Source organism: Neoarius graeffei, chromosome 24 (genome assembly GCF_027579695.1).
Source record: "Neoarius graeffei isolate fNeoGra1 chromosome 24, fNeoGra1.pri, whole genome shotgun sequence".
NCBI classification, from domain to species: Eukaryota; Metazoa; Chordata; class Actinopteri; order Siluriformes; family Ariidae; genus Neoarius; species Neoarius graeffei.
The window spans coordinates 36883806-36905969 of record NC_083592.1 but is presented as its reverse complement, the minus strand read 5'-3'; the positions used below and the strand labels follow the sequence as shown (position 1 = coordinate 36905969).

General features: G+C 42.6%; 1 protein-coding gene across 8 annotated transcripts in view; it reads right to left on the bottom strand.

Annotated features, from left to right (window-relative positions):
* The window catches only part of rhobtb4 (Rho related BTB domain containing 4), a 115488-nt gene that overhangs the window by 17880 nt on the left and 75444 nt on the right, over positions 1 to 22164 (bottom strand). For all 8 annotated transcript variants that reach the window (XM_060907177.1, XM_060907178.1, XM_060907179.1 and 5 more), the window contains 2 exons: positions 20465 to 20684; positions 16942 to 17060 (listed from right to left, as the gene is read on the bottom strand). In XM_060907177.1, coding sequence (XP_060763160.1) covers positions 16942 to 17060; positions 20465 to 20684 — 339 coding nt within the window. The remainder of the gene's footprint in view (positions 1 to 16941; positions 17061 to 20464; positions 20685 to 22164) is intronic.

Genomic DNA, 22164 nt, shown 5'->3' with positions numbered 1-22164 from the left:
GTAGCCGGCGCAGACCGTCTGTGTAGGCGGAGAAAAACTTCTAGGCATCTCTGCCAACATTTTCTGTCTTCAGTCTATCTGTGTTGGATTGCTCATGGTGGCACAGTGATGCAGTGGTGAGCACTGTCGCCTCACTGCAAGAAGGTTCTGGGTTTACCGACTGCAGCCTTTCTGTGCAGAGTTTGCATGTTCTCCTCATGCCTTTGTGGGTTTCCTCCAGGTGCTCCAGTTTCCTCTGGCAATCCAAAGACATGTAGATTAGGTCAACTGGCTACTCTAAACAGCCCCATAGGCGTGAACTTGAGTGTGAATGATTGATTGTTTCTGTGTCAACCCTGCAATAGATAGTTTTCACATGACGTCACAGAGTCGGGGATTCCCTAGTGGCGGCCATCTTGCGGGTCAAGCTTACCGTACGGGTGACTGAGCACACATTGTAACGCGCGGGTACAAAGTCTTCAAAAGAACCCAAGCAGGCTATTTAAAGCTAGTAATGGTGCATGCCTGTTGTATTCACGGCTGTCGTAATAGGTCAAATGATGAAGTCAAGCGGAGCTTTTATGGAATTCCCACTGTACGGGAGCACGAAGGCGAGCAAACAAACTCAGCATACAAAGGAGAAATCTATGGCTTGCAAGAATCAACCGCAAGGATTATCAGCCTTCCAAACATGGCAAAGTCTGCTCCGATCATTTTATAAGTGGTAAGTTGTTTAAATAAACAATCAATTGTGTTTAAGTTTGTTTTTGGAAACCAAAACATCATGTGAACAATCTCTGGAGGATGCCTAACTGGAACCGCTGAGTGTACGTTTACATTGTAATGTACACTTAATATCGCTCGTTTGTCACGTTTCTATTTGAAACTTGTCACTTCACTCACGCAAGGGTCATTTTTGAAAAACATTTTAGGTCTATTCTGTATGATTTGATTTGTGTTTGGGATGCAAACAGCGCGCCTTTTGGCGGATGCTGCCTGAATCGTGCAGATCCGATTTTTTTTTTTAGGGGGGGCGTTGGAGTGTCTGATTATAATTTCAAAGTAAATTCTGTATTAAAATTACTAAATAAGCAAATCCGTTACAGTCCATGAAACAGGAAGCATAAGGATGAGAAAAAAAAAAAACAGTTTAAATCGGAAAGCTGCGCACATTTGCACAGCCCGAGCGGTGTGCAGGACTGCGCAAATGTGCGCAGCTTTGCGATTTAAACTGTTTTTTTTTTTCTCATCCTTATACTTCCTGTTTCATGGACTAACAGATTTGCTTATTTAGTAATTTTAATACAGAATTTACTTTGAAATTATAATCAGACACTCCAACGCCCCCCCTAAAAAAAAAAACAACAAAAAAAAAACGGATCTGCGCGATTCAGCCGTGAAAAAGGCGGCATCCGCCAAAAGGCGCGCTGTGAATATCTCATCTCATTATCTCTAGCTGCTTTATCCTGCTCTACAGGGTCGCAGGCAAGCTGGAGCCTATCCCAGCTGACTACGGGCGAAAGGCGGGGTACACCCTGGACAAGTCGCCAGGTCATCACAGGGCTGACACAGACACAGACAACCATTCACACTCACATTCACACCTACGGTCAATTTAGAGTCACCAGTTAACCTAACCTGCATGTCTTTGGACTGTGGGGGAAACCGGAGCACCCGGAGGAAACCCACACGGACACGGGGAGAACATGCAAACTCCACACAGAAAGGCCCTCGCCGGCCCCGGGGCTCGAACCCGGACCTTCTTGCTGTGAGGCGACGGCGCTAACCACTACACCACCGTGCCGCCCCCGCTGTGAATATATAAAGTTGTATATATCAGACAGCCTTTAAAGTTTGATGAAGTCAGTTTCAGGCTTTGGAGCAGGCTTTGGCAGTTTCAGGCTTTGGCAGCCCTGCATAGTCACTTGAAAATGCATCTTTGTCCACTTCGTAGGAGTCAATTCCCCCAATCAAGGCCAGTTTGGCTGCATACCGTTGTCATGAGATGTCGTCTAATGTATCTATATACTTCTGTTTGGTTGATTTTGCTGACATTGATCTTTATTTTAGAAAACTGACTATATAACTTCATAAATTCGTCCGAGATAACGTAGCCGGTAATGGCGATGGTCCGTTTTGTTTGCCCCACAAGATGGTGGCTGGAGGGCATTCCCCGGAATGCCGTGACGTCAGTGAAAACTATCTATAGATTGGCACCCTGCCCAGGGTGTACTCCGCCTCTGATGTGATGTAAGCTGGGATTGGCTATAGCTTTCCCTGTGACCCTGATGGTAAGTGGTATAGATAATGGATGGATTTCTCACGAATATATGACATACAATAGGGTTTTAGAAGTTTACAGTGAAGTATGACTACTTGAACATTTTTGTAACTATGTGGAAGCCATGGCCTAATGGTTAGAGAAGCAGCTTTGGGACCAAAAGGTCACTGGTTTGATTCCCTGGACCAGCAGGAATAGCTGAAGTGCCCTTGAGCAAGGCACCTTGTTGTATGTCGCTCTGGATAAAAACGTCTGCTAAATGCCTGTAATGTAACGTAAACTATAACTGCACTAGCAATGTCGTCCTGTGACATCAGAGCGCCTGACAATCTCAATCACTCTTAGATGTTCTCTTAGGAAGAATTACAAACACAGCACCAACCAACAAATTGGCTCAAAGCATATCGCAAATATCCATCCATCGATTATCTGTAACTGCTCGTCCTGTGCAGGGTCATGGGCAAGCCGGAGTCTATCCCAGCTGACCATGGGCGAGAGGCGGGGTACACCCTGGACAAGTCGCCAGGTCATCGCAGGGCTGACACAGAGACAAACAACCATTCACACTCACATTCGCACCTACGGTCAATTTAGAGTCACCAATGAGCCTAACCTGCATGTCTTTGGGGGAAACCGGAGCACCCGGAGGAAACCCACGCAGACACGGGGAGAACATGCAAACTCCGCACAGAAAGGCCCCCCGTCAGTCACTGGGCTCGAACCCAGAACCTTCTTGCTGTGAGGTGACGGTGCTAACCGCTACACCACCGGGCCGCTCACACGTCACAAATATTCCGGTGTAAAAATATTAAAATATGTGTTTCAGTGTGAGCTTTTCCTTTTTACAAAATTATATTTCCAGTACTTTCCGGTAATGTTCAAATATATTGATTTGCATGGACTTGGCAAATCATGTTTAAACGTTTTCCACTGAAGTGACAATTATTTAATATATCCACATAACTGTAAAAAGCGTCCGAGAGGAAGATATAAAAAGGAGGGACAGTCTGTCACAACCCGCAGTCTCAATCATGCGCCTAATTCTTCCTGTTCACCGTCTTCTCTTTCACTTCGTCTGGCAGGTTTTCACAGTTGAGCTTTCAAGCTTCCTCTTACTCTCTCACTAATCAACTCTGCTGTCATGAGTGCTGTTGCCGAGAAGCGTTTTGATGCCTGACTGTCGGCCAAACTTTCACAGAGCAAGCAGTCTCTCACACACACACACACAAGTGGAAAGAGACGTGCACACTCAAGGGTTCAAACAGATACCTTTGCTTCTTGAAGTTTAGGGTGGCTGCAAAGTGCTAAAATATCATCAGCACACTTCATTATCAACCAAATCCTACAGGTTATCTGCAATATTGCCTGTCTTAAGAGAAAGAGGAAAGAAAAAAAAAACCTCTCTAGTCCTATTTCCATGAATGCCAAAAAGAAACACGAGTGCGTTATAAAAAGCGTCAAATTAGAGAAATGGCACAGATGTGTCCGGGTATTGTGGGGTTATTAAATATAGCTCTGTTGAGTGTGAAAGGTACATGCTGCCCAAAACAGTTGCGCTTTTACAGAAACTGTGTCACAGAATTACTTAAATGTTTAAGTTTTATTTCAGGACTACTTTGATGAATACTATTCGCTGGGGAGTACGGGTGAACTAAAGGATGCTCTGAAACTGTCGTGGTTTTTAAGGCCATCGAGTGGTATTGTGTCTGCTTATATAGAACACCGTGCTCTGCTTGACAAGGCCGAGATCTATTGCAGCTCGTTCTATAAATAGTGTCGAGTTCTCTACAGTCAGTTGTCATGCTGGCTTGTGGCACAGAGAGAATCAAACGAGTCTGTGCTCACTGTTTACGTCTGGTTTTGTGTCACCCGTGTTTGTTAGACTACAGCTTACCCCATAGCGGTGCAAAAGGTCTGTCTGAAAGGCCGAGTGGAGAACTCAAAAGAATACCGACATGTCAGAAAGGAGAGAGAGAGACCAGCAGAACAAAGAAGAAGTGTGCAGGCTTAAAGCTATACGGCCCTTCGATTTCATAAAATCGGTGGAATTTAGTTCCCTCTGAAAGTGGGTCATATGTTTATTTGTGCAATATCTTAAAAAAAAAAAAAAAAACCCAAACAAAAAACCCCCCCAAAAAAACAGGCCATTCTGTAGCTGGGAAGTTATTTAATCTGAGGGGATTCCTTCGCAAATAATGTGCATGAAATCGCTTGCTTCACAGGATGTCCATGTGCGCATGCGCAGATTTACCTTCTTCTTTTCCTTATTCTACTGAGTTTTACTGCAGCTGGCATCCACAGTGTTGCATTACTGCCATCTACAGGTTCACCTTGACCGTGCACTGACAGTTACATCATTCTGTCGCTAAACGAACAGCTGATCACACCGAGGTGCTCGCAAGACCGCCGATATTAGTTTGGTCCTGCGTTTCCTTTCCTTCGCAACATAATGTCTGTTCTCGCTTTCCATTACTGTATTCGGTCTTTCACGTTTCATTCGCACACTCGCGTCCGCCATTTTCCTCTCCTGTTTCAAATTTGTATCCCATAATACTTTGTGTGAACGGGGAAAGTCCACCACGTGATGCATGACGTAGTATCTTGAATTGGGTCACGGTGAAGCAGGGAAAAAAAAAAAATAGTGAAGAATTTAGGGCCATGTGGCCTTAAATTCATTAATTGTTCTATTTTTTTTAAATTATAAAATTGGAAGTCTGTGATTCGAATTCACTCCACTAAACAAAAATAATTGGGTGTCAGGGAAAATTCTTTTTATGACCTAAACTTGAAAAATCTGAAAGGCGGTCTAGCTTTAATGTTTAAAAGAGAAAGTTCATTTACAGGCATTGGAATGACGTTTGCATTCCTGCATGATGCCTCGGATGGTTTCCATTGCTGCTTTTTCCAAAAAAAAAAAAAGATTTTTTTTTCGCACAATGGCAACACTGAAAACACAGCATTCTGCAAACTATGATAAAGGATCAACTTGACGAATAACAGGTAGTAAGCTAAAGACACTTAATCATTGGTGCTGCATTGTGCTATGATGCAAGTAGAGTTGTGGTGGTTTAATTATTTATTTATTTTTTAAAATATGACTCAAGCATCTGAACTTCTGCTCTACATTTCACTGACTCATTAGTGAAGACTTTACATGAAAAGGGGAACCGATACTATTTATTCACAAAAAGTCCAGAGAATAGATAGACTCATCTCATTATCTCTAGCCGCTTTATCCTTCTACAGGGTCGCAGGCAAGCTGGAGCCTATCCCAGCTGACTACGGGCGAAAGGCGGGGTACACCCTGGACAAGTCGTCAGGTCATCACAGGGCTGACACATAGACACAGACAACCATTCACACTCACACCTACGGTCAATTTAGAGTCACCAGTTAACCTAACCTGCATGTCTTTGGACTGTGGGGGAAACCAGAGCACCCAGAGGAAACCCACGCGGACACAGGAAGAACATGCAAACTCCGCACAGAAAGGCCCTCGCCGGCCCCGGGGCTCGAACCCAGGACCTTCTTGCTGTGAGGCGACAGTGCTAACCACCACACCACTGTGCCACCCCTGTTTACATAATAGTTTTGCTAATTTTACAAGTATTTTTACAGACTATCAGTTCTTAAAGAAGTATACCTCATTGTATAGCCTAAATGCCACAATGATGCTAAAAAGAAAGCACAAGCTGGAACTAGACTGCATTTCCACAGAGAAAATGCAAAGTGTGCTTGCTCAACTGGAACAGAGTGTCACCAACAGAAACTGGATCAGACATGAGACCTCGTGCTGCAAAATCTTTTTTTCACATGATCTACAGAAAGTGTGTGTGTGGCTGCGAGTTCTGAAATCTCGGTTTAAAATGGCTCAACTCACAGCGCGATATGACACTTTGCAGTTGAAAATCTCCGTTTTAAACCATGCCACACACTTTGTTAATCTACCCAGCATCAGCTGTAGATCATGTAAAAAAAAAAAAAAAAAGATTTTAGAACATGAAGGTGTCATGTCGTGCTGCAAGTTGAGCCAGTTTAAACTTTGAGTGCGCAGCCACACACACACTTTCTGTAGATCATGTGAAAAAAAGATTTTGCAGTGCGAGGTCTGCTGTCTGATCCAGTTTCTTCCAAAATTTTCATTCAGGATATCTAGGCCATGGATATAATAGACATACTCAAGATATGCACTTTTATGGAGGTAAATGATTGTATTTGCATCTGAAATCATTGTAATGAAACAGCCGCAATGAAACTGCCTTCAAGAATCAGGGCATTAAAAGTGGATCAGTTTCACTGTAAGGCAGCTCCGCTGATCATTACATGCCTTTCGGAAAGCCGGACTGTATTTTTGAATGTGTTTTACTACGATACCTGTAAATAAAGTAGGCCATTCAGATTTAGGAACGCAAACTAAATGCTGTTTCACAAAGATTAAATGCTTCATGAAAACTAATAGCCTGGTAAGAACTGGAGCCAACATACGCATTTAATATTTAATCTTGTTTAAATGCATCCGCTGACTGAACTCGTGCCATAAACCCCAAAATGGCTATTTTATTCTCCAGCAGCTCGCAGTCTTCTTTACACGTCCTCTCAGCAAATGCTGACAGAATACAGAAGTGGCCAGCATCTCGTTTCTTGCATCAGTTCCTGGTCTGGCTGTAAGTTTAGCTCCCTGTAATGCCTGTAACACTATACCAAGTCTTCTTATTCTATTGCTCTTCACTGCGCCAGGATACCTCGAGCTCCTTCACCAGCTCTCTCGGGTCAGGACAGTCCTGGAGCTCGGCCCGTGAGGAGTTTATCTTTCCAGAATTTGAGATGTTGGCTAGTCCGTGAAAAATAAATATTGTGAAGAGGGGAATCCTAACCTGGAATTTATAAGATTCATGTCATTTAGTTCTATATTAAAACTAATTCTACAAATTATTCGAGGTCAGTACAGGAAATATGATGACGATGATGATTAATAATGAACGAAAGCGATGTGCACTTTAGCTCACTATGGATTTATACTGTTTTTATACGTTTTATAGCGGGCGGCACGGTGGTTAGCGCCGTCGCCTCACAGCAAGAAGGTCCGGGTTCGAGCCCCGGGGCCGGCGAGGCCCTTTCTGTGTGGAGTTTGCATGTTCTCCCCGTGTCCGCGTGGGTTTCCTCCGGGTGCTCCGGTTTCCCCCACAGTCCAAAGACATGCAGGTTAGGTTAACTGGTGACTCTAAATTGACCGTAGGTGTGAATGTGAGTGTGAATGGTTGTCTCAGCCCTGTGATGACCTGGTGACTTGTCCAGGGTGTACCCCGCCTTTCGCCCGTAGTCAGCTGGGATAGGCTCCAGCTTGCCTGCGACCCTGTAGAACAGGATAAAGCGGCTAGAGATAATGAGATGAGATGTTTTATAGCTGAGCTCCACACTTCCAGAAATGCACCGAACTGATTTCTGATGGCGAATGTGACGAACGGCGAATGTGCACCACCACAAAGAATCCGATCATAAGTGCAAGACAACATCTCTCAAACACTTGGCCACCAGACAACAAAATTTGTATCTTTATTTACATAAAGATAGATGGGTTTTTATCCAGCGCTTATTATTTTTTTTAAATAACGTGGGATTATTTCATAACACATTTTATGAAAAATATTCACGACAGCTTCATACAAAACTAGTTAAAACAGTTATCAGTCCACTAGCTTGTTGGACAGTTGACAGTTTCTGTCATGTAAGGGTGATAGATGGATGTAATTGCAGGAAGAGTTTTATTGAAAGCATGCTAGCAAACAGATCTAAAACGTAGACAGAGTCGAAAAACAGGCAGTGATCGAGTCAGGCACAGACAGGATATCAGAGGTAATACAATACTCATGGTCCCAAAACACAAACAGGGTCAAAACTAGAGAAGTGCTACCAAATACAAGGCTTTCGCAAAGTCTGTGTGTTACTAAGAGTCCTTATATGTATGTATTGTGATTGAGCTCTAATGAGGAACAGGTGCATGGTAATTTATCATGCGTGTGCTTTACAGTCTGATTGCATGCTCCAAGCTCCAAACTGCATGGCCATAAAAGATCTATCAGATATATTCCATTCAGCTAGCATGATATTCAACTCTTCAACTCGTTCAATATCATGCTAGCTGAATGGAATATATCTGATCTACCACTCAACGCCAGCCAATATTATTTAATTATTATTATTATTCTATTCAGGTCGATTTTGTGCCCTTGCAAATATTTTGCTCACACACTCATCAGGAGCTCTGCTTTTCGGCACTGCCTAAATATCTATGTTATATAATTATAGTTGTGTGTTTATAATGTTTTGATATTTTTGTGCTCTTATTTTTATGGCTCAGCTTATGCTCATTACCTCTGCCAACTTTGTAGGAGGAGGTTATATTCTCACCTCCATTTGTTTGTCTCCCTGTTCCCAAAGTAACTCAAAAAAGTATTGAACGGATTTTGATGAAATTTTGAAGAAAGGTGGGCCATGGACCAAGGAACAACTGATTAGGTTTTGACGCAAATCCGGATATGTATGTAAACATCTTACATTCTCATCTTACAAGTATTTGGGAATAGAGATAGACGACAGATTGTGTTTTAAAGGAACAGTCCACCGTAGTTCCATAATGAAATATGTTCTTCTCTGAATTGAGACGAGCTGATCTGTACCTCTCCGAGCTTTGCGCGACCTCCCAGTCAGTCAGATGCACTGTCACTCCTGTTAGCAATGTAGCTAGGCTCAGCATGACCAATGGTATTTTTTGGGGCTGTAGTTAGATGCGACCAAACTCTTCCGCGTTTTTCCTGTTTACATAGGTTTATATGACCAGTGACATGAAACAAGTTCAGTTACACAAATTGAAATGTGGCGATTTTCTATGCTATGGAAAGTCCGCACTATAATGACAGGCGTACTAACACCTTCTGCGCGCTTCGGCAGCGCATTGATACCTTCACTCCTCTTCGGGCACGGCCAGGCGGGCGAATGCCCTGGTCCGTCCGCCCTGTCTTTAAAAAAAAAAAAAAAAAAAAGAAAAAAAAGGTACAACTCGAGCCTCATGGTAAAATTGGGACTTTGTCATTTTTCCGCATGAGGCCCATGGTAAAACCACACTTCCAGGAGGGGCTGCCGTCTGCCTCCCAAGCCGGCTGAGAGCGCTCCTCGTCGGGCACGACCAGGCGGGCGAATGCCCTGGTCCGTCCGCCCTGTCTAAAAAAAAAAAAAAAAAAGGTACAACTCCAAGTGAAGGTATCAATGCGCTGCCGAAGCGTGCAGAAGGTGTTAGTACGCCTGTCATTATAGTGCGGACTTTCCATAGCACAGAAAATCGCTACGTTTCAATTTGTGTAACTGAACTTGTTTCACATCACTGGTCATATAAACCTGTGTAAACAGGAAAAAAGCGGGAGAGTTTGGTCGCATCTAACTACAGCCACAAAAAATACCGTTGGCCATACTGAGCCTAGCTACATTGCTAACAGGAGTGACAGCGCGTCTGACTGACTGGGAGGTCGCACAAAGCTCGGAGAGGTACGGATCAGCTCGTCTCAATTCAGAGAAGAACATATTTCATTATGGAAGTACGGTGGACTGTTCCTTTAACCAGTGTGCACAGACCAAATGTAAGAAGCTACATCAGAGGATGTTCTTTCTTAGGAAAATCAAAGATTTTAGATTAGACTGCAGTATTCTCCAATTGTTTTATAAATCAGTAGTATTTTATCATTTGGGCTAATCTGCGTCTATGGAAATATGCACGTACAGGACCACAAAAAATTGCAGCGCATCATTAAATCAGCCAGCCGGGTTATTGGTGTGGACCAGACATCTGCAGTCGAGCTGTACAATGAGCTTATTTTAAGAAAGATGGATCAAATTTTAACTGACCCAACACATCCTCTGTTCCCAAAGTTTTTAAGAAGCACCAGGTCTAATAACAGATTTCTGCAGAGGCCAATCAGGACAGCGAGGTACCACAAATCATTTGTACCCACAGTAATAAGACTATACAATAACAAACCAAAAACATCTGTTGCATTTTAGTTCACTCATCTGTACAAATTACCTTTTATGCATTTTATTTTTTTTATGTAGCGCACAGTTTTTATCTTTTGTTTTTATCTCTTATTGTTTTTATCTTACATCACATCTTTTATTACAGATTTATTTTAATGTGGTATGTCTATTGTCTGTCTGTCTATATGTCTTTGGTACCGTATGTTTTGAGGAGATGTGCAATATGGACCACTTGAGTTTCCCCCTGGGGGATAATAAAGATTACCTTGACATAGTAAGCATCTGGATATTCTAATATGTGGCTCGGCTGAGGTACGCACTCTATCGAGCGTCCTTCTAGTTATACTGTAATATGTTATGCGGAAACGGGCAGCACGGTGGTGTAGTGGTTAGCGCTGTCGCCTCACAGCAAGAAGGTCCTGGGTTCGAGCCCCGGGGCCGGCGAGGGCCTTTCTGTGTGGAGTTTGCATGTTCTCCCCGTGTCCGCGTGGGTTTCCTCCAGGTGCTCCGGTTTCCCCCACAGTCCAAAGACATGCAGGTTAGGTTAACTGGTGACTCTAAATTGACCGTAGGTGTGAATGTGAGTGTGAATGGTTGTCTGTGTCTATGTGTCAGCCCTGTGATGACCTGGCGACTTGTCCAGGGTGTACCCCGCCTTTCGCCCGTAGTCAGCTGGGATAGGCTCCAGCTTGCCTGCGACCCTGTAGAAGGATAAAGCAGCTAGAGATAATGAGATGAGATGTTATGCGGAAACAGGTTTGCTGGGAACTCAAGTACACTTGCAGGTCAGGAAACCACCAAAGCAGACAGACTTCCTGCCACAGCAACCTTAGTCATCCACCACACAAATGTATGAACAGAGGAGTGAGATGCAGAAGCTTGAGATTTAGGTCGCCTTCATACTGTGCTTTGTTTATTTACCAGTGTTCAAGAGAGAATACTTGACACACTACCTTTTACCAAAAAAAAAAAGGGCTTGCAAGCTACATCTCAATCTGTATCAGTGAGAAGGACATTTTGTCCCCCCCCCTAAAAAAAAATCTCTTAATATCCTGTACATTTCTAAAGTATTTCGTATTTTGTCTTTCCACTATATATCTATTTACTATTGTGATTAAAATCCTTCTATCTAATATCACAGAGAAGACGATGGATTCCACATTAAACGTTCTCAAATGCTGTGTTCACACTTATACCGGTACGAAAGTGGTATAACTGTATCGATACAAAGTACGCCGGTACAGTTTAGCGCATCTGTCCACACTAGCGAGAAATGTTTGCGGTTTTCTTTCACGGTAGTTGAAATGCGTGTGCGCGAAATGTTTGTGGTTACCGAGTAACTTCCTTCCGAGAATATATGGCATCCGTTATTCCGTGATCTCGAGAAAACAAAAAAATTATTTCATGATCTCAGCTGGATCACTGTATCTCCGTCGGTAGAGACGAAGCCGGGCCAGTCTTCTGCGGAGGTGCCGCGGACTAATTTTGAAATGATCCCTTATTAAAAGACTGAATGCAATCTCTCCCTGTGTCAACCCCTGATCAAAATATTGCCTTATTAGGTGATCGATTATTCCAGACATTCTAATGACCAAAGTTGCGTCTATACAGAATGAGAAATAGCTCCGAAGTCAGCATATCACAAGTCTCTTGGCGCACCTGAATGAATCATTTCTCAGCTGTTTACTCGAGATCATGAAATAACGGTTTTGTTTTCTCGAGATCTCGAATTAGTTGTGTTGTTTTCTCGAGATCCTGAATTAATTATGTCGTTATCTCGGGATAACAAGGTGAATTAAAAAAAAAAGGATTATATGAAGGGCCTCTCTCGGCTTCCGTACGGATGAAACAACGTGTGTGTGCTTTTTGTTGTCAGTGTACAGTCTGTATTTCTGGTGGTCATTTATTCAGTCGAATCGTATAAAACGAGCGAGGCAGTTGAGAAAGAAACAAAGAAAACGAATCTCCGTTCTTCACCATTTTATTCAGTGAAGACATCGATTGAGGTGTGTGACTTTGCGCATGCGCATTATATTTGTATCGATACAGAGCCGCTTCATCTGTCCACACTACAGCGAAGCGCTACAGTACCGATACTGTACTGGTACGAAACCCATACATTTGTGGGTTTCGTACCGATACAGTTATACCACTACAGTACCGGTATAGTTGCTAGTGTGGACAGGTGTTGCGGTACGAAAGTAGTATCGTATCGGTACAAAATCCCTAGTGTGGACAGGGTAAAAGTTTTGTTCTTTCCACCATGTGCGATTCTGACTTCCTCCTACTTGCTCCTTCTTCAAATTCAGCACCCTTCCATTTACTCTGGACACGGTGCAGAATCCTCGACTTCACCATAACATGGACACTTAACTCAAGCACTCCATCATTCCCTGAAGGAGACCGAGTGATCCCTACTGTTAAAACCTTCTCTAAGGGCCCGGTCCCACGACACCGATAACTATAACTATACCTACAACTATGACTATACCTCTGCCTGAATTTAGTTCCAGTCTGGAGCAGTCACACCACGACTATAATATCGGTTGGTCCGGACACTCAGGTAAATAAATGCAAGCAATATAGGCAGTGTCATGGACGATTTTTTCCGAGTAGTAGCACATTATTCCGGGTCATACTGTACAGCTTGGAGTTCAAAACAACCCACGCACACACTCCGGTGGTTGATATAATACGGCTAGGTCACGGATTACAGAAATATAATTTTAAAAAAGGATACAAAATACCAAGTGGTTACAGGTTTTAATACAGATGTATCACAGATGCTAATAATTTACGGACTGGTTATGGATGTTTCCGTGTATTACAGATTGGTTACTTTTTTTTAATTTCATACGAATAAAAAAAAAAATTAAGAGGTCTAAAAACAATTAAATGTTTGGACTGCTGAAGTTCATAATTAAAATACCTTACCTGTATTTATATGTTTACTTTATTAATTAACTATTGATATTTCATGGAAAGTCACACATCTGTGAATAAAAGGCCCGTGCTTTGTATTATTTTTCTTTTTAATTTTCTGTGAATCCGTATTCTGTGACTTCATGATACAACAAGGATGTACAAAGACGCCCGGGGAAAACAGCACGTGCTCAGATAACGTCACATGTAAACAATTACCTGATTGTTCAGATGTTTTATTGGATCAGGTCCAGGCCTGGGGAAAAAAACAAAACAAATAAACTAAACTAAAAAAAAAAAAAAAAATGCTCCAGAAGCAATCTCACCAATATGGATAAACCCAGGCCTGGGCTATAGGGATCATTATTGGTCTGGAGTGAACACCAACCATATAAAGTCAAGTCAAGTCAACTTTATTGTCAAATATGCTATACATGCTCGACATACAGCACAGATGAAATTTCAGTCCTCTCTGACCCACGGTGCAAACTGGCAATGCAATAAATAAAAATAGAATAATTGAAAAAAAAAACCCAATATAAACACTCAAGATAAGATCTAGACAGACTAAACACTCAGACAAAATAAAACAGTATAAACACTAGATAAGAACTACACACAGACTAAACACTCAGACAGACAGTATAAACACACTAGATGTGAACTAGACGTAGACTAAACACTCATATACACACACACACACACACACACTGGTTCAAATAACCAAACAGTCAAGGGCACTTGCAGCGGTCTCAAAAGTAGCCGGTCACCGGCGGCAAATCGCCGTCTGTGGCTTGTTATGCCGCCGGCTATTGTCAGTCGAGTCACAAAATTTAATATTAAATATTTCTGAGGCAAAAAAAGTTGTGAACGTAAATTACATCCACTATGTCATGCATGTCCGTTGCCGCGTCAACTTTGTTTACATCCTCGACATGAGTGCAGCCATTACTGCCCCTTGTGCCATATGTAAACTGTACTCTGATTGGCTTAGAGTGTTCCATGGACTGAATGGTTCATACCATCATGTGACTCATAAATGGCGACGTAGAGAGTTGCAAGCGGCTCCATGCTGGATGCGTGGCTAAAAAGGTCTAGAGGGAAAGGTAAGTACGTTTTGAACGCAAATTTATTCTGTCATTGTGTTGATATAGAAAAATAAATACGTCTTAGTCCACCATTTCTCAGCCTTGCTTAAGACATTATAATCGCAGATCGTAAAGTTGACTCTGTGTTTGACAGCTGCTCGAAAAAACAAACTGCGTGCGTAACAACGCTAATCAAGCTTAAGCTAGACGACCCGCCTCAAATACCCGTCCCGGGTAAATGTTATCCCAATTTTAGATGACCTGTTCCAAACCATCCCGCCCCATGAAAAATTCGTACTTGCATCTCTCTCTCGCATATATAAGTTCATCTGTATGCAAGATTTCACTATATTCAATAGTGTTAGAGAATCTGGAGAAACTTGTCACCTTAGCTTAGTCAAAGTGCACATTGTGGAAATTGCGATATTAGAAAAGAAGAGTCAATTTCTCACTTTGACAACGCAATGGCGTGTCGTTTATTGAAACACTCAAAGAAGAAAAAAAAACAAAGATGATGGCATTCCCCATCAGATAAACAAACCGAGTTCCCAAAGAAAAACAAGATGGCGCTCCCCATCAGATAAACAAACCGAGTTCCCAAAGAAAAACAAGATGGCGCTCCCCATCAGATAAACAAACCGAGTTCCCAAAGAAAAACAAGATGGCGCTCCCCATCAGATAAACAAACCGAGTTCCCAAAGAAAAACAAGATGGCGCTCCCCATCAGATAAACAAACCGAGTTCCCAAAGAAAAACAAGATGGCGCTCCCCATCAGATAAACAAACCGAGTTCCCAAAGAAAAACAAGATGGCGCTCCCCATCAGATAAACAAACCGAGTTCCCAAAGAAAAACAAGATGGCGCTCCCCATCAGATAAACAAACCGAGTTCCCAAAGAAAAACAAGATGGCGCTCCCCATCAGATAAACAAACCGAGTTCCCAAAGAAAAACAAGATGGCGCTCCCCATCAGATAAACAAACCGAGTTCCCAAAGAAAAACAAGATGGCGCTCCCCATCAGATAAACAAACCGAGTTCCCAAAGAAAAACAAGATGGCGCTCCCCATCAGATAAACAAACCGAGTTCCCAAAGAAAAACAAGATGGCGCTCCCCATCAGATAAACAAACCGAGTTCCCAAAGAAAAACAAGATGGCGCTCCCCATCAGATAAACAAACCGAGTTCCCAAAGAAAAACAAGATGGCGCTCCCCATCAGATAAACAAACCGAGTTGCCATCCTTAAAGGGGCCGCGTCGCTAATACTCTAACCAGGTAACACATTAAACATGTCGTGCGGAACGCACATCAGATCAGAGGAAAAAGGTATGGTGTATGGTGAATTATGTCCATAATAGATATCCACTACAACATCAGACTTAAAATTATTATAACATCCATATGTGGATTTCAATTGGACTGCTTTTTATGTGTTTGCAAATATTTCTGAAATTTGATAAAATGACTGAGGTATGGTTTCATATTTCAAGTTTCCAAATGGTATTGATTACCCTTTATTTTCACTGTTAAAAGTTACCAGAGGCCACCATTTCTCAGTGCATTTCATAAAATTTTCCGTGCCCAAAGGGGGGGCGCACCCCCCTTTGAAACCCCCCTGCATGCTTTGCGTGCATTATGTCTGCCACTGGCAGACATTTTACCATTTTGCACCCTGCTGTAAATTATTTGTACCCTGCTATTCTCCCAAACTTTGAAGCCCCTGCACTTGAGGTATAGCAGGTAAACATGAAATAAGCAGAATAAACAAACTAGCAGCTGTTAAGATGAGGTAGTGCGGAATAGTGCAAATATAAACTGCAGGGGATGGATTTATTTATAGTTATTGTTATAGTTGTGGTTATTGTGGGACCAGGCCTTAATAGAAACATGTTCAAGTGTGCTTCCTGAACGCACCTAGCCACATGCTACAGATAAGACATGCAAACATCTCTTGAGCGTCTGTTGAACTGAAGTCTAGAAAAGAAGAAAAACCAAATCAAAAAGATACGCCAAAAAGGAGACGAGACAATGCAGTCCATGAGTTAATAATAGTAAAATCCCTCAGCAGTATTTTGGGAACTTCAAAGCAGGCAAAACCAGAGAAGACCCAGACACCTCTAACTTCTTTTCTTCAAAGAGATTTTCAGACACAAAGCAGACATCTCAGCAAGTATTTCCATGTGCGTGCATGTGTGTGTGCGCGTGCGCAAGCTCCTACTGTCCCATGACCTCATCCGTTTCAGTCTTTTTGGGTCAATTTGCCCAAATGCTCCTCTTGAGGGGGCGCCAAGTCCAGCAGGATGCATCACTCAACTATATAGATGTGATGGTTTCTTGCTGCTGGCATTGCAATATGGGTCAGGTTGCCATGGCAGTAGTCTAATTTCAACTACCTGTGCCAGTTACTGTTAAGGCTCTTATAAAGCCCTTGAGAATTGTGATTTAGTATCAAGACAGCCTTGTATAAGCAGCGGCTTTAAGAGGCAGTCAATGAAGTCGGTGAAATGTACGGGAAAGTAAAGAATGGATTCTCACCCAGTGTACATCAGGTTCGATTAAGAAAAAAAAAAAAAAAGTGTTGACATTTTAAATGCTTCTGATCGAGTTATACACCAAATCTTTTACCAGACATGAAAATCTCAGCTTACCTCCTCAATGTAGCTCTCCATGAAAGACCCACGGAACATGGCTGCCATCCAGTCGCAGCTGGAGATAAGCAGAGGCTTGTGAGCGGGTAGGTAGCCATCGTCCAATTGGAACACCACATCTAAAACCATTCGGAAAAGAGCACACATCTTGGCGTGTGTCACAGAGTCGGGGCTACAGAGGGGGGAAGACAAACAAACACAAAGAGACAGACGGAGAGACAAATAGACAGACAAACAAATAATAAATAGACAGATACACAGGGCTAATAAGAAGACCGAAAATAGTGAGGAGGGGCGTGACAGTTGGGGCTCGATATTAAAATAATGTCTTTGACTTGCACAGTCCAGTCAGAGAAGTCATTTTAAATCTCTGAACATCTGTGCAGTGTATTTTATCCAAGCTAAACAGATGCATATTAAGCAGTAATGTCATGCAAATGTTACTGCTCCATGTCATTATTTCAAGTTAGTCTAGAACTGCAATATGGAAAAATTAACTGTTAGCCAAGTTGTATTAAAGGAACAGTCCACCGTAGTTCCATAATGAAATATGCTCTTATCTGAATTGAGACGAGCTGCTCCGTACCTCTCCGAGCTTTGCGCGACCTCCCAGTCAGTCAGACGCAGTCAGACGCGCTGTCACTCCTGTTAGCAATGTAGCTAGGCTCAGCATGGCCAATGGTATTTTTTTGGGGCTGTAGTTAGATGCGACCAAACTCTTCCACGCTTTTCCTGTTTACATAGGTTTATATGACCAGTGATATGAAACAAGTTCAGTTACACAAATTGAAACGTAGCGATTTTCTATGCTATGGAAAGTCCGCACTATAATGACAGGCGTACTAACACCTTCTGCGCGCTTCGGCAGCGCATTGATATCTGAGCTCCGTATCAATGCCAGGGCTTTGAACCAGAATTTTCTTCCTATTGGTTCGTTCCGAACAGAAACGGAATTTTAACGTTTCCGGTTTTGGGTTCCACCATTAAATAGACGTTCCCGAACCGGTTAGAACAAAAAAATTTCGTTCCCGGAACGGTTAATTACGTTCCCCGTCAGCTGTTTAACAAATGGCTATAAAATTATGTCTCTGTCTCATCCAGCTTAAGCCAAATGTAGGCTAATTCTATTACAACCTTCATTCAATAAGACAAGAAATAATTCAAAACAATTATTATTTCAAATGTTGGCGATTTGGATTCTCAGTATGTCTTCCCATCTACACAAACAGAAAAAGTGCCAAAAATGAAAGATAATTCGTTTAGTGTGTTACCAAAGGCTAGTCAGGCCCTATAGAGGGCTACCGCATGACGTCACCGCGCCGCGAGATTTTGTTAGGCGCCATATTGGAAGACCAAGTACACATCTATGCAAGTACATACATACATAAAACAAACTACACCTGAAATGTAGCCAGGGCCGGTTCTGCCCTAATCTGGACCCGGGTGCAACATCGCGCAACCCGCCCCCCCCCCAAAAAAAAAACACCAGTCTAAATCAGGACAACCATCACATAACTATAACTATAAACATTTTATATCAACTATTTTAACTAAATGGGCTATAATAAATAAGGCTGCAGGCAGCCACGGCGGGCTGCCTCAGAAAAGTAACCATTCAATGACACAACTGAAAGCCTGCAGCCACGGCGGGCTGCCTTAAAAAGTAACCATTTGTCCTACCTTAAAACTCGTTTTGCATTTTCTGCCTCCTTTTTTGTATTTTCAACCCTCCGTTTATTTTCTTTCCTTTTCTGAAAACCCGATTTGTGTCCAGGCATTTTGTTCTGCTACCAACGAACTAACTCGTCAGGTCTCGTCTCTCGAGCCCGCGATGATTCCCGTGGGAAGGGCAACAACTGATACATTTTTACAAACAGCCAATAAACAGCCAATAGGGAGGTTGCATCGTTCAGGCTCTTCTTTGCTCAGACACTCAGTAATTCACTTATTATCACATGGAGACGTGATAGCAGTCCACCTTCCCGCTCTCTCCATTCAGTCAGCGAACGTCACACAGGAAGTGAACCCCAGCGGGTCATAGAAACTTGCGCAGGAGAAGAATGACTTTTATTTGTAGGCTACGGAAACTTTGAGGAACGAAATAAAAACCGGTATTAACCGGTTACCATTATTTTTAATAAGCGTTTCTGTTCCGGAACATAAAAAATAATAAAGTTTCTGGTTTCGTTTCTGTTCCATGTGAAATAGAAAAAGTTCCCGGTTTTCGTTTTCGTTCCTTGAACCAGTTCAAAGCCCTGATCAATTAGCTGCCGAAGCGCGCAGAAGGTGTTAGTACGCCTGTCATTATAGTGCGAACTTTCCATAGCATAGAAAATCGCTACGTTTCAATTTGTGTAACTGAACTTGTTTCATATCACTGGTCATATAAACCTATGTAAACAGGAAAAATGCAGAAGAGTTTGGTCGCATCTAACTACAGCCCCAAAAAATACCATTGGCCATGCTGAGCCTAGCTACATTGCTAACAGGAGTGACAGCGCGTCTGACTGCGTCTGACTGACTGGGAGGTCGCGCAAAGCTCAGAGAGGTACGGAGCAGCTCGTCTCAATTCAGAGAAGAGCATATTTCATTATGGAAGTACGGTGGACTGTTCCTTTAAAATATATTTAAAAAAAAAAATCAGCAGCAGCAATTTAAAAAAAGTCGACCGTTTATCTGGAGTTGGCGTTATGCCAAATAATTCAGTGACTCAACAAAATTATTTCGATCTGAAAAATATACTGGCATTGATGTATATCTTTCCATTAATCAATATTAAGATGTAGCGAGGAGGCTGCATGGAGATGAGTCATTTTTAACAAGTCACAAATTCACACCGAAATTAAACATTACAGCTGTCGTTTGTGCCCTTGCTTTTTGGTGCCCCTCCAAATATAATTTGCACCAGTCACCACTGATAACGTTCACACAGCAAGCGTGAAAAGAAGGAAGGCGTCTAGAGCAGACAGTTCGGAGAGATTAAAGATGGCACTGCTCGGACAGAGAAGCAAATTAGTGACACAGTGATAGAGGAAGATGGTTAATAGTCATTAATGACGTTCAACAAAAGACAGACAGACAGAAAATACAAGACGTGACACAAATAATACACAAATAACACTAGCACATCAATAACATCACACAGATCACACAATGGATCTGGACAGACTCACTGACACATGAAAATAATATTGTACTTGGCAACAGAAATACAAATTAATAATACAAAGGAGTAAAAATACAAAAATCACCAGAAGACATTGTGAGCAATTCTATTCAAATTCTACTGATACAGGAATCAAAATAGAACTGCAAGCTTGACAAGTGAACTTAGTCACATTTATATATGAAATGATTCTACAAGTGGTTCATGACCGCAGCCTAGTAGATGTTACATGACAAAATAACATACTTACCTTCACTTGCAGGAACATCTACAGTGACGAGCAAACTGATTTAAGTAGGAAGTAATATTTGGGGCAAGCTATGAGGTTGGAGAGAAAGCCAAACATCAGGTGCCTACCAGCAAAGGTGCCTTTACTCAGGCACTCTTTGATTCGGTTGGCCCGACGCACGTGGAAGGCTTTGGTGATTTCCTGGTTCATGAAGCTCTCCCGGTTCAGCACGTTGGCCACCATCATGCGCAGATCAAAGACCTCCAGAAGCTCGGCGATGGTGGCCACCTGCATCAGGTCACTCCAGCCTTCATCTAGGTGACCTGTGTACAGGTACTGCAACACGGCCTGAGCGAAAGTAACACACAAACATCGGCAGTTCTACAGATACGCATTCAAACCCATTTCCTCATACAAACACCACTCTATTTAACCCTTTCTTGCATAAAGTAATTACACAACATATCTAAATTCTTTAAACAGTTTAAAACAGCATATGAATTTTCACTTTTTCTACACGTCATCTATCCCACCCGTCCATCCATCCATCCATCATCTGTAGCCGCTTATCCTGTTCTACAGGGTCGCAGGCAAGCTGGAGCCTATCCCAGATGACTATGGGTGAGAGGCGGGGTACACCCTGGACAAGTCGCCAGGTCATCACAGGGCTGACACACAACCATTCACACTCACATTCACACCTACGGTCAATTTAGAGCAGGGGTGTCAAACCTGATCCATAAAGGGCCTTGTGGCTGCAGGTTTTCATTCCAGCCATGCAGCAGCACACCTGACTTGGCTCATTCAATCAACTGAACTGTCTTCACACAGTCAAATACTTGCAGCCACACCCACCCTTGATTAAAGGGTGGGTGTGTCAGTTGATTGAATAAGCCAAATCAGGGTGCTGCTGCATGGCTGGAATGAAAACCTGCAGCCACAAGGCCCTTTATGGATCAGGTTTGACACCCCTGCTCTAAATTGACTGTAGGTGTGAATGTGAGTGTGAATGGTTGTGTGTCAGCCCTGTGATGACCTGGCGACTTGTCCAGGGTGTACCCCGCCTCTCACCCATAGTCATGGATCAGGTTTGACACCCCTGATTTAGAGTCACCAGTTAACCTAACCTGCATGTCTTTGGACTGTGGGGGAAACCGGAGCACCCGGAGGAAACCCACGCAGACACGGGGAGAACATGCAAACTCCGCACAGAAAGGCCCTCGCCGGCCACGGGGCTCGAACCCGGACCTTCTTGCTGTGAGGCGACAGCGCTAACCACTACACCACCGTGTCGCCTTCTACACGTCATGTATATTAAAAATAAATGGATTGTCTTTGTGTAGGACTACTATGAGGTTAAGGATAAAAAAAATTATATCTGAAATAAATAAATAAATAAATAAATAATGAACTCTAAAATCAGAGACAAATCGCTGTGTCCAGAATCACTCACTACACACTACTGTATATAGTGGATTATATAGCGAGTTCGCCATTTTGTAGTGCTGTCCGAATGTATAGTGAGAATTATTACACCCTATATAGTACACTCATAGTATCCCACAAAGCATTGTGAAAAGTAGTGTACAACCGATGGTCACTAACCAAGCAATACCATCATGCTCTGCGGTTGCACGTTTTCACAGAGCTGTAAAGTAGAGGCGTGACGATTCAGTTTTTTCACAATTCAATTCGAATCACGATTTTGACCTTCCGATTCGATTCGATTCGAATCACGATTCACATTTTTGTCCTCGATTTTATAACTGATACAAACCATTGTCAATATTCTGTTAACTGTCAGCCTAGAAATGTAGAGCAATAAAAA